This window comes from Poromitra crassiceps (assembly GCF_964638095.1).
Source record: "Poromitra crassiceps genome assembly, chromosome: 21".
NCBI lineage: Eukaryota > Metazoa > Chordata > Actinopteri > Beryciformes > Melamphaidae > Poromitra > Poromitra crassiceps.
Genome location: NC_139638.1, coordinates 11,347,630 through 11,364,809, shown reverse-complemented (window position 1 = coordinate 11,364,809; position 17,180 = coordinate 11,347,630). Strand labels below are relative to the sequence as shown.

Genomic DNA, 17,180 nt, shown 5'->3' with positions numbered 1-17,180 from the left:
ACATGCACATTTACCTGAACTGCAGTTATGAGGCTTTCTCATGACAAGAGCAATAGAGAGGCAAAGTGACCGCCTACTTCCTGCTTCAGCACTGTACCAGAGATTTTCATCCGCCATTGATTTTCCCATAGACACTTCGTAAAATGCGTATAAAAATAGTTTTACTGGTTCAAATCAAACGGTACAGATATATTTAGAAACAGGAGAGATCGCATAACATTTCACTGGGACCAAAACGTAAAGAAAACGCGGGTTTAAAGAAAATATTTTTTCGATGTTTTTAGTTTTGGTCCGAGTGAAATGTTCTATGGTCTCTCCCGATTATAGCGTTAGCTCAACCGTTTGGTTCGACGAAGTACAACTATTTTATAAGCATTTTATGAGATGTCTATGGGAAAATTAATGGCAGATGAAAATCTCTGGTACAGTGCTGAAGCAGGAAGTGACGTTCCACTTTGCCTCTCTATAGGCATTGCTAGAGGCAAACATGAACAAGAAAGTACAGGTCTTAAGCATGTTAACAGCCTCACAGTACTGTAGTGAATAATTCAGAATACTACAGTATACAGTATGTGTGTAATCATTTACTGTATAAATCATCTTCTTACATTTCACTGCACCTTTCTGAGAGGTTTGGATTGATGTTGAGTACAATACATACACAGGAAGTTGTCTTGTGAAATCAGTACAGACATTCATACCAAACTAATTATTCACAAACTACTACAGTACATACCATCATGATAGCAGAGTAGCTGAGTGAAGAGAGACGACGAAGACACAAGTACTGGGCTTCTCTGGTCCAGTAGGAACTGTCCCAGGAGCGACTGGACTTCAGAAGGTCAGTGCTGGACTGGTCAATTCCAGGCTGGTCCCTACGAAGAGAGAGAGAGGAAACAACTTGAACTCTGAACTACAAAATGGGACACACAGGAATAATAATTTAAAAAAAGTTAGATAATTTAAAAAACAAAAAACAAAAAACAAAACCAGACATGACACAAACAGTGAGAATCATACAAGGATAATACAAGTGCACACAAAGAATGAGGGATGGGATGATATTCTTTTCTCACAATATGATTCAATACAACCACAATATGACAATATGATTCAATACAACCACAATATGATGTAATAAATAAAGGTTCAGTGGCAACAAAGTGTCAGAATTATGTTTATTTCTGAGCCACACATCTTTGGAATTTGAATGCCAGAATGTAAGCAACCAATTTAAATCATTACCAAGTGAAAATAATATATTTTTTAGTCTTTAGCCTCGACTTCAGGGAGGCCAAACGAGCCCAGATTGAAGATATCACTCATTGACTCACCGACTCATAACACATCTAGTGATGTAATGATTAGTTGATCAATTAGTCGACCAAAAGAAAATGAATTGATAATCATTTTAATAATCAATCATTTTGTCATTTACCAAGTAAAAATGTTTGGTTATAGCTTCAGCTTAATCTTTTTTCCCAGAGGCGTATTTTACAGAGTGACATTATATTAATGATTCATTTTTGACCAACATGTCAGATTGAGCCTAAAATTCAGACAGTATAATGAGCAGTACAAAAATGAAAGAGGGAAACTGTGTGGAAAAAGGTCAAAGGTCAAGCAGTGTTTGTGATTCAGTGTGTGTGAAAACTCTGCTCGCCCCCATTAAACACCTGACTCACACACCAACACCCCACCCCCCCCCCACACACACACACACACACACACACACACACACACACACACACACACACACCATTAGACACTCCTTTATTACGAAACTAAAAACTCCACCTTATAGGAAAAAGTTACCCAAAGTCAATCATTCCAAAAACTAGCCTGCTCCAATAAAGCGGTAATGGAAACTTGGTAGAAAATACTGTGACAGATACAAAGGGTCGTTGTTGCTACAGTATATACTCCAGACATTTTACCACAACATTTGGGTCAGTCAACCTCTCACTAATTGCAACCAAACCAAACTCAATGCATTAATTTGTGTCCTCAATATGTTCTAAATAGAGAGAAAAAAGTCTTAAGGAATCCTATGAGGGGAAAGTTATCAAAATCACCTAAATATGATCCATAAAAACACACACTACAGGTGAATAGGGTAAAATATTTAATGAACAGAAATCACCATGAAACTTCCCCAGTTGATTACTTACATTAAGACAATTATTTTTTGTATTACACGTTTTCTGAAATTGTATGTTTAATTGTGCAAATGAGGCAAAAATATGCGCTAATTTGCAGACATTTCCAGAACAGAAATCTGAACATTGATTGGATAAAAGGCAAGCCGGGTTCCAAATTCTTGTTTAATTTTGTTGAGAGCCTCTATGTGCCAGCATCAGATTTGGTTCCAGAACACATCACACATTAGACTCTTTGTCCTGCAAAATCTTTACAAATGAATTGTCCAAGATCCCACAAGTAACATTGCTGCCGGGTAAAAATGTGGTAACTCCAATCTGATTGTCATATTTTAACTTCAGTTGAAGGGTTACGAGCTCCTCTATGGGTTGAGAAATGTCTTTATGAATCCTGTTCAAAACAATTAAACCAACTGAAACATGCAGGGCATCAAACTAAAAGCAAACCTGTTTTTCTTAATTCTAAGAAAAGCAGATCTTTTTGAGATGCAAGGCTTTTACCTGACAACAGTGACAGAGAAGGAAAATGCTGCTGTATTTTTAGCTTGAAGCAGAATGCAGAAGTGCAAAACCATCCCATCTCTTTCACAGAGCAATTACAGATTAAACCATCGCCCTTAATGGGGGTCGAGTCAGAATGACAACCAAAAGCCCCTGCTGGTCACTGATGGAATAGTCTATAAAAAGAATTAAGCTCCCAGTAAGGTCAGATGAGGAAAGTGCAGGCCAAACTGCTGACTATAAATGGCACATAAAATAAGCCAAGTGTTTGAAAGAATTAAGCCACGAGTGTATTACAGTGTGAAACAGAGATAGTCTGGCAAGTGAGACTGCTAGTGTATAGCTGAACGATGCCCGGCTCACCCAAGGAAGTCAGGCTCACATTGAAACTACCTATAATACTGTCATCTGCAGTCTCACTCAAAGTGCAGCATCTCTGAGCTGATCGCCAACCACAACATGTTGGAACATGTGGGGCTCTCTGCGGAGATAAAACATCTTTTGGCTCAACATCATGGCAGTGATTCAGAAATGAGGTTCTGCAACATTCAAATCATCTGATTGGATAGATACACACACACACACACACACACACACACACACACACACACACACACACACACACACACACACACACACACACACACACACACACACACACACACACACACACACACACACACACACACACACACACACACACACACACACACACACACAGGGGCTTTGTGCCGGGAGTAAAGAAAGGAGGGAGATTTCCGCTACATGATTAGACATGCTGGCTTTCATTCGAGGCATAGGGCAGGGTGGGAGAGAAACTGGTCTGAAATCCGTTCCTGGTTTTGCATGTGTCTGACGTGTGTTGGGGAGACACTGATAGTCAGTACTAAACACTGGAAGGAGCATGCAGGAGAGGGAAGCTTGTTACTGTACCACATATACTAAATGCTTTCAACATAACTCTATTGGTATATTGTGATATGAGACTAGATATCGTCTTTGATTCTGGATTGTATTGGTAATATTGTGATATGGCATACTGTACCGGTACGTCTTCTCCTGGTTTTAAAAGCTGCATTACAGTGAAGTGATGTTGTTTTCTGAACTTATCAAACTGTTCTATTAGCTGTTCTATTATTTGCCTTTACCCACTTAGTCATTATATCCACATTACTGATTATTATTGATCAACGATCTCATCGTGTCAATATTTGGTGAAAGCACCAATAGTTGGTGTCACCGATATTGTCACAATATCGATAGAGGTATTTGGTCAAAAATATTGTGATACCTGATTTTGTCCATAATCTCCCAGCCTAAATCTGAACATTTATTTAATTTACCAAACCACTAATTCGCATTGAGGGAGGAAAAATTACATTACAAACACTAAAAGATCACTACAAAAGGAGTCTCTTGCGCGTCAGCCCCTCCGCAAAAGGAGGTCGGTGCTCTCAGGACAGGACAGTATTATGACAAAAGTTCAATGGACAAACCAAAGAGGATCCTGGAGCACACGATTCACTGGAAAATTGCTTTATTCAATGACTAACGTTTCGACGCCTGCTGCGTCTTCATCATGCGTTTTGACTCTGATGAAGACGCAGCAGGCGTCGAAACGTTAGTCATTGAATAAAGCAATTTTCCAGTGAATCGTGTGCTCCAGGATCCTCTTTGGTTTGTCCATTGAACTTTTGGCACTAAAAGATCACTGTCAGATTCAAGCTAGCTTCTATCCTATGTCCCATGTGTTATGTGTTTTAAGTGTTTCACATTATGAAGTTCATTCTAACCATTCCTTATCGTCTGGTCTGTTTGAAGTGTTCAGTTGTGATTTAGTTCATCTAACCAACAACACTTGAATGCAAGTTCACCTGCATGTCAGCTATTCAACTGGATGCCAGCTGTAAGGTGAAACATTCTCATTATCTGAGTCTCAAGTGTCCTGCAGGCACAATGTCACCATGTAGCAGATATCACTGTACACTACACTCACTGTAACTAACCAGAACACACACGCACACGCACACGCACACACACACACACACACACACACACACACACACACACACACACACACACACACACACACACATACACATACAGACACAGACACAGACACAGACACGCACACGCACACGCACACGCACACGCACACGCACACGCACACGCACACGCACACGCACACGCACACGCACACGCACACACACACACACAGACACACACACACACACACACACACACACACACACACACACACACACACACACACACACACACACACACACACACACATACACACACAGACACAGACACAGACACACACACACACAAAATACTCCTCAGGCCGAGCTGTGCAGATATGAGGCAACTGGAAACCACTTTCCACCACTTAACACTTAGCACTTTGCTCTGTCAGATGATAAATAGATCAATAAATAAATAGATAGACACACAGATACACAGCCTGTTCCTGCATGAGGACAGTGAGCTTGAGGAGATGTCTCTTGCTGTTTGTGAGTCTTGTCTGTCCAACAAACCCTGGCTGTCTTATGTCCAGCCAGTGAGGAAGTGTCTGGAGATCAGGCCAGGGCTGGGCCATATGGACCAAAAGTCATACCTCTGTATTTTTTAGGCTGCACGGCGAGACACGAGATAGGTATATAGGTTATATAAGATAGGCTATATCTTGGTCTTTTCTACAAAGTGGGCTACAGGAAATGTTCAGTTGCAAGTCAAAGACACATGTGAGATGTCTCAACAACACGAGGACTTTTTTAAACAAGACTAAATAAAATGCAAAGACAGGGTTTCCTCCACTGACTTTGTGCTTTCACCAAATATGTATTGACACAATGAGATTTGTGATCAATAATCAGTAGGGGTGGGAATCACCAGATGCCCACGATACGATACTAAAACGATACTTGAGTCACGATACAATAGTATTGCGATATTGCGATATGCTAGTATTGCGATATATTGAATATTGCGATATTTCGATATATTGTCTAAGTCCTTTTCCTACCTTTTCCTTGACCTCACCGGAAGTAAAACATGCAGTGTTTTTTGGTTTTGTTTTTGCCCCACATGTAGGCTACATTATTAAGCTTCTCTGGACTCAATACGCCACTGCAGGCGTGGACTGCACCATCGGGCGCTTCAGGCAGATGCCCGGTGGCCTGGCATGGCATGGCCTGCAAATTCTTTTTTATTATTATTATTTTTCAATTAAATATCGATACTTGGCGTCCAAATATCGATACAATATCGTCAGGCAAAATATTGCGATACTATGGTGTATCGATTTTCCCCCCACCCCTAATAATCATCAGTAATGTGGATATAATGATTAAGTGGGTAAAGGCAAATAATAGAACAGCTAGAAGAGTCAATTCAGAAAATGAAATGAATGAAAACCACTTGACTGTAATGCAGCCTTTCAAAGCAGGAAAAGGAAAAACACTTTCATATCACAAACAATATTACAATATCCTAAATCTAACACAATACAACAACACAATATAGTCTCATATCACCATATTGATACATCGATATATTGTGCAGACCTACTGTAGATTCACTCTTATTATTGCACACACACACACACACACACACACACACACACACACACACACACACACACACACACACACACACACACACACACACACACACACGCACACACACACACACACACACACGCACACACACACACACACCCCTAACTCACCCTGGAGGTCTCCATAGTTTCCTGCCTGGTGGGATGAGCTCACGTTTGTTCAGAGGTACGACCCCCATAGCTGCCTGCATGATAGTGATGAACTTCTTAAACTTCATCTTCTTCTTCCAGACCTCCTTCTGCTAGTTCTCCTCTCACAGCAGCATCACTCTGCCCCACTAAACCCCGGCTATCATCCCTCTCTCCCCGTCTTGACGCGCATCACTGAGAGAACGGGTCCGGGTCGCTCCACTCAGGCTCCACACACACCCGTCTCCCACCGCCTTCACCGCCCAGGTCCCCAGGTCATTCTGTGACGACCAGACTAAAAAAACAAGTCCTTCAGACCGGCTTATTCTACCACCTCTGACGGCGGCGAGCGAGTCTGCCAAGTCGCTTCTCCGAGCGTCGCCGCCTCTGACAGAGCAGATGTGCTTTTGGCTTTCTGAGGTCTGAGGGAGGGGAAAGGAAAACAACCGCCACGTTACCGCCAGGCAGGGGGCGGGGCTTGAGGGGATGACAACATGGCGCTCTAACGCTCTTACATAATTCTGGAGATTATCTGGACATTACACTAATGAAAACGCTGCCTCTGCTGCTGCTGCTGCTGCTGCTGCTGCTGCCTCTGGGATAATGATGGTACTAAGTCCTGACAGATCATGGATGCTCCGCGCCCTCTTCCCCTATAATCCCCCATCCTGGCTTAGACTTCTCGCCATTTACACCTAGAAGACCGACCCCATCTTCTTCGCCCTCACCTCACCCTCACACCTCCACCAGATAGGACCCACCCCAGACGGCGAACACCCAGAGCGCGCCTCCCTGCTCGCACACACTCGTGCGACCCCCGCACACTGATTCAATGTCTGTTTACTGTATCTTGTGGTTCAGAGTCAGCAGCTGACAGCACGCTGCCATGTCGCGTGACGGAGACAAAGAAAGAAAGAAATCATCTCTCGTGCTCCGGTGATGAGCTGCCGACCGATGCAGGAATGATATTCCAGCAGTTTGCACGTCTGGATTAGAGCTCATGATGCTGCAGAGCAGGGCAGCACAGACATAACAAACTCTATTTATAACATGTTAGCTAACAACAACATATTTATAGCATGTTAGCTAACAACAACACAGGAGGAGGAGGAGGAGGAGGAGGAGGAGAGATAGACTCTTTTGCCTTGTCTGCGCTGAGATTAAGAGCCAAACTGCTAAACTTGCATCATTCACCAGCAGCAGGACACTCACCCAGGAGCAGGACATTCACCCAGGAGCAGGACATTCACCCAGGAGCAGGACATTCATCCAGGAGCAGGACCTTCACCCAGGAGCAGGACATTCACCCAGGAGCAGGACATTCACCCAGGAGCAGGACACTCACCCAGGAGCAGGACATTCATCCAGGAGCAGGACATTCACCCAGGAGCAGGACATTCACCCAGGAGCAGGACATTTACCCAGGAGCAGGACATTCACCCAGGAGCAGGACATTTACCCAGGAGCAGGACATTTACCCAGGAGCAGGACATTTACCCAGGAGCAGGACATTCACCCAGGAGCAGGACATTTACCCAGGAGCAGGACATTCACCCAGGAGCAGGACATTTACCCAGGAGCAGGACATTTACCCAGGAGCAGGACATTTACCCAGGAGCAGGACATTCACCCAGGAGCAGGACATTTACCCAGGAGCAGGACATTCACCCAGGAGCAGGACATTTACCCAGGAGCAGGACATTCACCCAGGAGCAGGACATTTACCCAGGAGCAGGACATTTACCCAGGAGCAGGACATTTACCCAGGAGCAGGACATTCACCCAGGAGCAGGACATTTACCCAGGAGCAGGACATTCACCCAGGAACAGGACATTCACCCACCTTATCATTTTCTCACAAAAAACTCATCCAATACTCAGCCATCCAGGGGAGGTTGTGTATATGGAATGGATGGAAACAAGCACACCCAGATACACAGATGTGCACACACACACACACACACACACACACACACACACACACACACACACACACACACACACACACACACACACACACACACACACACACAAAAAGGTAGACAAGAACACCTTTATGCTAGATGAGTGTGTGTGTCCGCATAAACATGAGTGGTCAGCCTGTAACTGGTTTTGTCTCCCTATAAAACTGGACCAGGACTACATCATATGAGCAATATAGCATTTATTTTGATGGTGATTGTGACAGACAAGACCATAGTTAAACACCATCATTTTAAAAATCTGGTCGGTTTAACAATTTCCTTTCTATATATTTAAATCTATATACTGTTTCAAATACTTTCAAATAGCCCTCGTAAAATGAATACTCAAGGAATAAACAGTGAGGCTTAGATGTTAGATGATCATGTGGGACACAGAGTTATGGCAGGAAAATGATAAATAACACCGTCAGCTACTTCCTTTGTCACTGTCGTTTTCACAAAACAACAAACTAGAGGGCAGAGTTGTTGTCTCTTGTCTTAATGCGTTTACATAAAAGCACTTTGTGTCTCTGATGCTCGTCACTTCCCCCACGTGACCTGATGATGCACGAGCGTTACAGACCTCCATTACTTTCTGCTTAAGGACATTATGCAACGTCCATATGCAATGCATGTGCTACTCACACATCATCTGCTGTGTGTGTGCTGATGTGTGTGCTGATGTGTGTGTGTGTGTGTGTGTGTGTGTGTGTGTGTGTGTGTGTGTGTGTGTGTGTGAGAGAGAGAGAGAGAGAGCAGCAGGAAGAGAGAGAGAGAGGGAGGGAGGGGGAGAGAGAAGCAGACCTCTGGATTCAGCCAATCACCCACAGCAGACCTCTGACTCAACTGTCCCTCCCAGCTAAATCCAACCCCACGTGATTATGAGTATGATTCATACTGATGGCCTGGGCATGGTTCATTAAACATTTAATTCCTGTTCTTTTGGAACATACGTTTTTTTTGTCCAGCTCTCAGGATCATCAGACGATGAGGCCTACATTATCTTTATATCTTCTACGATGTCCCATTCAGTGTTGGGGGTAGTAACTCATTACAAAAGTAACACATTACATGTAATATATTACTTTTAGCAGTAATAAATACAACTTATTACCAATAGGAGTTCACTAATATTATACCAGTTACTTTGTCAAGTAACTCAAGTTACAAATTCAGTTACATTTGATTAAATCAAATAACATATTTTAAAAAGATACAATAGTTTCCTAATCAAACTGTGTTTTTATGCAAATAACCACAACATTTAGAATTTTGGATTGGATTTGGATTTGGATTTACACTGATTTACACTGACTTCAAGATGGTTGAAATTATGTTTCGGGATGGTTCCGGGGCGGTGATGTCATTCTGCTGCTGCTGTTGTTTTGGTAAAAGTAATGCAAAAGTAGTGTAATAAGTAATGAGTTACTCTACACAGAAAGTAATATTGTAAAGTAACTTATTACTTTCAAATGAAAGTAACTAGTAATATGTAGTATATAACATTTTGAAAGTAACTTGCCCAACACTGTATCCCATTTGGCAGATGCTTTTATCAACACAAGCAAGGATCTAGTTAGGAGAGGACAAGAGAGTACGGTAAGTTCTATAAAGCTAAGTTATGGTCCAACAGGGCATATAGGTGCTAGCTAGGCAGTGCTACGAGGCGGAGCATACAGTATAAGTGCGTTAGTAAAGAGAAGGTGTTCAGTAAAGAGAAGGTGTTCAGTAAAGAGAAGGTGTTCAGTAAAGAGAAGGTGTTCAGTAAAGAGAAGGTGTTCAGTAAAGAGATGGTGTTCAGTTAAGAGCTGGTGTTCAGTAAAGAGAAGGTGTTCAGTAAAGAGAAGGTGTTCAGTAAACAGAAGGTGTTCAGTAAAGAGAAGGTGTTCAGTAAACAGAAGGTGTTCAGTAAAGAGAAGGTGTTCAGTAAAGAGAAGGTGTTCAGTAAAGAGCTGGTGTTCAGTAAAGAGAAGGTGTTCAGTAAAGAGAAGGTGTTCAGTAAAGAGAAGGTGTTCAGTAAAGAGAAGGTGTTCAGTAAAGAGAAGGTGTTCAGTAAACAGAAGGTGTTCAGTAAAGAGAAGGTGTTCAGTAAAGAGAAGGTGTTCAGTAAAGAGCTGGTGTTCAGTAAAGAGAAGGTGTTCAGTAAAGAGAAGGTGTTCAGTAAACAGAAGGTGTTCAGTAAAGAGAAGGTGTTCAGTAAAGAGAAGGTGTTCAGTAAAGAGAGGGTGTTCAGTAAAGAGAAGGTGTTCAGTAAAGAGAAGGTGTTCAGTAAAGAGAAGGTGTTCAGTAAAGAGAATGTGTTCAGTAAAGAGAAGGTGTTCAGTAAAGAGAAGGTGTTCAGTAAAGAGAAGGTGTTCAGTAAAGAGAAGGTGTTCAGTAAAGAGAAGGTGTTCAGTAAAGAGAAGGTGTGCAGTAAAGAGAAGGTGTTCAGTAAAGAGAAGGTGTTCAGTAAAGAGAAGGTGTTCAGTAAAGAGCTGGTGCCTGGGCCTTTAGCCTTTTGCTTTCTTAACCCATTGATACCTGATGCAGCATTTGTGTGTATATCCCTCATTTGTGTGCGTATCCCTTTAAGACCGCGAACCGCGTTAACGCGGTTCGCGGTCTTAAAGGGAAACGCACACAAATGCTGCATCAGGTATCAATGGGTTAAAGATTGAGAAGGATTCTGTGGATAGAATGGAGAGTGAGAGTGTGTGTGTGTGCGTGTGCGTGTGTGTGTGTGTGTGTGTGTGTGTGTTTTGCTTACTACACATGATCATAGGCAACTTTGTTTCAATTGTATCTTCACTTCTCATTTCTTCAGCATCACATTATCAGAAGCCAGCGTTGCATATCAAACTGCACTCTGTGAGCTTAGCGTATCATAATAACAATTGATATATATTAAGAAAGTATCCATTAATTTACAAGCCTTTAGCAAGTATTCCTGGGATAATAATGCACCAATAAACTTGACATTAAATTTTATATTTTGTTACTTAGCATATGGCCTAATACTACACCGGGCTAACATTAAAAACTGATAGTGTTTAGAATGCTTTAAGCCTTGCTTGATAGTAACTTAATATAAACCACGTCAAACAGTATTATTGGGATTTTCGAGACTAAAATTCCATTGAAATCTTCCAGGGAGATTTTTAGGCTATCGATTTGATATGATGACACAGAAAACATATAATTAAAACTTATACACAAGATATAATTGATTTAATGCTATTAGAATGAAAGCCGACCAAGAAACCTGGGTTTGGATGTTTGACGGAATCACATATGTTTCTTGAATTATGCCCCAAACATTCCCAGGAACGCTCCTCCCCTTCATATTGATAATCATTCATTTGACTTCCCTGTGATATTGGTCCTATGAAAAACAACAGGTATTTATTTATGGCATTTCTGACAAATGTGTTAAAGCTGACAAAATGAGATTGACACACTTTAACCTCCACGCTTTTTATTTTGGAAGGAATTAATCTTCAAATCTAATCTGCTCCAAGCAGTTTCAGGGGAGGCTAAGTGAATGGAAGTGAAAATGTATTACATTATGTTATCAAAAGGACATCATATATCTAATATGATCATAGTTTTGGGGAAATTTGGCCGTTTTTCTATGCCTTCAGACAGACCTTTTTATGTAGGCTATTTTGGTGTAGTCTGCAGTGCAGTAGGCTAACTGTCAGATTGTAATATCAGGCTAACTTGTTGAGTGTAGGCTACAGTAGCGAGCGACAGGGGGGCTAGGGGGCTCCTTGATCTACGTTTTGTCTGCCGGGGAGGCCCACAGTCTCAGACATTGAAACCCCTGGTCTAATATAGATGAAGCACCTGTTTGCTTATCATTCATGTCAGTCACGGGCACAGCTAAGCTACATGAAAGCACCGCACCAAGCATGAACAAACAGAGAGGCAGCAACACAGCAACAAGGCCTGGACTGAATGTAAACTGGGTCACGTTTAACGTTAGCCAGCGTTTAACCAGCAGATACAAGCTAAGAGACAGAGAGATAGACTGTTTTTCTTGGGTAGATCCGCTTTCATATGCAAGAGGTACGTGTTGTTTCCTGTTTGTTTTGACTGTTTTAATTCAAGCCACCAAACAAAGCAGACGCCTGTTAGTAACAGTGTTACATGGCTTCGCCTCTACAAGCTGAAAAGTGTCGACATTTTGACAGACGGTAGAGCAACTTACCAGCAGGTGAACCCTCCAGCTGTTTCCTCCTGTTGATGTCAGCTGTGTGTATTCCGATAAGAAACTCCAGGTGAATATGAATGAGGCAGAGGACGCGAGCTTTACAGGGCGAATTTGGCTTTATTTTCGTCAGGTCAAAAAAAATCCTATTTCCTGGTTCTCGCAGGTATGGGCGTGGCTTCGAAACTGCAGGTGTGTCTGGGTACGAGCAGGCCTGTTTGCACACGTGACACCTTTGGGTGCGGGTAGATAATATTGTAGTACACTGACTCAAGGTGAGTCACCCATCATGACAAAATTACAAAAATGCCCTGAACTGACCAGAATGTGGCAATGTTTTATCACAAGAGACTGCTGTAGGTCTATTCCTACAATCCCACATTTATTTATTTATATTTATTTATTTATTTATTTATTTATTTATTTATTTATTTATTTATTTATTTTCACTTATGGAAAATCCATTCCAATCTCACACAACGCAGAGATTAGGCATTATCTACTAACTTTATATTTTTTATTGCGTTAGGCTATAAATAAATGTCCTTTTTCTTTGTTGTCTCATCCCCCTTTTAAATCACTCTGAACGCCAATGCCATTAGTCACTGATGTGATAAGCCTATTGAAACAAAGAGTCCTTCCTGCCCACACAAATTCTTTTGTCCATTCAATGTAAATATTACCCCCCTCAATGTAAATATGACCCTGTCTCCTAGAACAATTTAACATCATATTCTGGGATCCTCAGAGGCAGGTCTCCAAAGTTGCTTCCTTGACCCCTTCTCTCCACATATCAACAGTTGGGTATGATTTTGGTGCTTGTCAGACCGGTTCAGCCTGTTCCAGGTCTAAGACCCTCTGGCATGTCTGATGCTGGAAACAAGAGAGGCTCATTACTGTTACACTCTGTGGCTGTTTGTGCACCCAGCAGGAAACCTGAACCAAGAGCCGGATGTAGACCAAACCAACCCCCTTCTGGTTAAAGAGACAATCCCACAACTGACAGAGCACAGCTTTGATCCATCCCCACACCAGCCAGTCTGTCCTTCCCTGAGTAAGGATCTTTAAGCAAGACGCTGAAGCCCTGCCTCCTTCTAGGTGTTGCTTCACCTACACAACATTCTTAAAAGCCCCGATATCCAGTGATGTTTGTATGACATTGTCCCAGATTGTCAGTTATGGTGAGTGTGTGTTTAGTCAAATTCTGTTTTGATATCAACTGTTTGCCTTTTGGGCAACAAAACACCTTTGGCCTTCTCCTGAACTAAGATCAATGAAAACAATGTTCCCAACATAGTCTTAAGATTGGCATTAGACATCATATGCCATAATGTCACAAAAACCTAAACTTTTCACTAAGAAAAACAGTGTTGTTTTAGCTTGATCACAATGCATTTTTTTTTCATCCTGTGGATTTTCTTTTGCTTTCATAAGTCCAAGAGGTCAGAGAATTTCCTCAACCTTAGTGATCATCCAAGAATTGGAGTGAATGGTTTTCACAGGACAGCAGCACAAAACAGAGCAGCTAAACCTGTGACCCTGCAGTGTGTGGTCCATGCTACACTGTTACTATTAAAGCTAAACCTGTGACCCTGCAGTGTGTGGTCCATGCTACACTGTTACTATTAAAGCTCCATGCCATAACTAAACCTAACTAAAACAGTATTTAACCGCACAACAAAATTAAAATTAATTTAACCATGTCTGATAAATCCATGTTTAATTTGAATTCACAAAATGCATTTATTCTAATCAGACTGTGGCTCGATGGCAAAATCTTGACATGCTGTGCCCCCTTGTGACTAGATATAAGTATGACAATGGATGCTACTGCACTGGCACTGTAGCATGTTTAAAAAAAGAAAACATTCATGCAACTCCATAAAATATTCATTTATTTTAAAATAAAGATTTGCTATAATACATAGGCTAGTAGTATACACTTATATCACATAAAAGCATTGATTTTGAAAATTAGCCCTGTGGACCAAAAAGCCATTTAATATAACATACAACATGGTCACTTTGACTATCAGGACTAATTTAGCAGATGCTTTGTCCAAAGCGATTTACAGTACAAGATGTTCTACATTCATTTTTACATATATAAATAAAAATAGAAAACACAGAAAGAAGAGAGAAGAAATTTAAGAATGTTATATCAGAATACTAGACACATTTTTTACGTACAATGGGATTTTAATACCAGGTTACCTGATGTCTTAAATTGGATTGGTGTGGCTGGTATATGAACTCAACACTGAACAGTATAGACTCACATGTGCATGCAACATATAAATTGGTATTTCTAGAGCTGCAACAATTAGTCAGTTAGAAAAAATACTCCAAAATACGAAATGATACAAACATTCTGTAACACTTTATAATAACGTTCAGTAATAAGTCATTTATAAGCAGAGTCAGTCCCTGCAGACCATTCGAAAGAATGCAGGTTTAAGACCCTTCCGCTTTTTCAGAAATGGAGCTACCCCCTTGTGTAACACATTTATGTGTGATGAATTGTTTACACTTTAGATTGGGGGATGATAAAGTCTCGTAAATGAATTGTAAATGATTTACACATCATTTATAACAGGTGAGGAAGACTTTGTCGTTTGTACTGCAGTGCTTTTTACTAAAAGGTTTACATAGATGACTTACAACACATTTGTATGTTAACATAGCAGTTATTGATCATCTACAAATGTATATTAATGTTTTGTAAATTATTAGTTCGTCATTCACTAAAGGTTTATAAATGACTTCTGACTGAACGTTATTATAAAGTGTTAAATTCTCTCATTCCAGCTTCTTAAATGTGAAAATGTTCTGGTGTCTTTATTCTTCTATGCAGTAAACTGGTTATCTTTGGGTTGTGGACTGTTGAGCAGGACAAAGGAAGACATCTGCTTGAGGACAATCATGGTTTTCACCATTTTGTGCCATTTTTATAGAGAAAATGATTAATCGATTAGTCAAGAAAATAAACGACAGATGAATCGATAATGACAATAATTCTTAGTTGCAGCCCTACTGTATATATTACTCTTCATTCAGTTCTGTGAAACCAGAAAGATCTCAGAACACATCTCTATAAATGTACAATTTGAAAGCAACAACAACAACAACAACAACCAAATGTATCTTCTATAATTAATCAAGTAAGCAGAATTTGTCTTTCAGAGATCCAGCCTCTGAGAGATATGAACATTTCACAGAAGATCAGGAAATCAATAGCAAGGATACACTTTAAAGCAAATGCCAAGAGGAGTGAATGGATGAACTCACCACACATTTTCCTGAGCAAAGTCGCTGTTATTCAATTAGCAGCAAAGTGTACAATAACAGGAGAAGAAGTAACTCCATGTTAGTGTTATGTAGTGATCTTATCTTACACAAACAGGACCTACATCTATTATCGATGGGACTTCCACAGAAGAATGATGTATTTACTAATCATAAATAAGCAGGTTTTTGTTTGACTCAAAACCAGGGTTTGCAACGATGTTGATGCTGTTGATGCACACTGTGGAGACTGAGTCTGCTTGTATGTCTTTGCAGTTTAGTGTATGTTGGTTTAGGGCTGGTAATTAAATGCTATAGTTTATCATCTTTCAGTGGAATCATATGGTGGTGATATGGTGATTTTTTTGACATGTGACAACTCTACTGTCTAAAGTGATGAAAACAAGCAAATTTGATCTAAAAATTGACAAAATGAGGTAAGGTAGGCTATAAGGAATATTTGAACATTTCAGTTTTGTTTGACATCACACCCTTACATTAGCATTCAGTTCAGTGGGATGATAATACATGGGGCCATATCATCATGTATATTGATATCGGAAAGAATTATTATGATTATCATGATATTGATTTTAACCATATCGCCCAGCCCGGTGTTAGTTGTTATGTCTCTCTCTGCACAATACAACCAACATAACCCCCCACATATCTATTGTACTTGATTTTCACTTTGCCAGGACTGCAGCAGTGAAATAGATGTATTTTGGGATTTGTTGTGCAGCTGATGGCTGATGGGACGATCTTGTAGATGTGCTCATCAGTGTCCTCACTAGGAAAAAACAAACAAACAAACAGTTCACATTCACACACGACACATGTTCATACCTGGAAGCTGACCAGTACAACCACAGTCTGATCTGCTGGCCACTGATCAGCGCCAATGGAGGCCTTGCTCAAGGGCACCTCAGTGATGGTAACGAGGGAGGGACAAGCGCTGCGTTTTCACTTTCCTCACCCAGATTGATCCTGCCGGTCCCAGGTCAGAGGTCAGAGGTCACAAGCTCACTTCTCTAACCTTTAATCCACCACTGCCTACAAAGTCAAAGATGTGGAGGGTGCAGGATGCAGCTCAGTCCTAAGGGGGCAGCAGATACCAACAGAGAGCGGTCCAGAGCAAGTACCAACAAGGCTAGAGACTCTGCATGATCGGAGAGTGTGGAACAGAATTGGGATTTCATGAAGTTGAATCGAAATTCTGTGAAATTCCACTCCGAGTGCCCTTCTAGTAATAATAATGATGTTATGGTTTCATAATGACCAGTGTTGGGCATGTTACCCAGGAAGTGTAATTAGTTACTTATTATGGATGA

General features: G+C 41.1%; 2 protein-coding genes across 4 annotated transcripts in view; both read right to left on the bottom strand.

Annotated features, from left to right (window-relative positions):
* Positions 1-12,693, bottom strand: part of tjp2a (tight junction protein 2a (zona occludens 2)) — a 49,854-nt gene extending 37,161 nt beyond the window's left edge. For 2 of the 3 annotated variants that reach the window (XM_083657623.1, XM_083657624.1), the window contains exons 1-2: positions 12,565-12,693; positions 737-875 (exon numbers count right to left, since the gene is read on the bottom strand). In XM_083657623.1, coding sequence (XP_083513749.1) covers positions 737-742 — 6 coding nt within the window. In that variant the 5' untranslated portion in view covers positions 743-875; positions 12,565-12,693. Of the gene's footprint in view, positions 1-736; positions 876-12,564 lie in introns of those variants that run through there. The other variant, XM_083657625.1, reaches the window with a different exon arrangement.
* A 1,749-nt stretch (positions 12,694-14,442) lies between these two features.
* pip5k1ba (phosphatidylinositol-4-phosphate 5-kinase, type I, beta a) overlaps positions 14,443-17,180 on the bottom strand; it is a gene marked incomplete at its 3' end in the record, with an annotated part of 36,068 nt that continues 33,330 nt past the window's right edge. The window contains exon 13 of the mRNA XM_083657917.1: positions 14,443-16,639. Within this exon, the coding sequence (XP_083514043.1) occupies positions 16,637-16,639 (3 nt within the window). The remainder of the gene's footprint in view (positions 16,640-17,180) is intronic.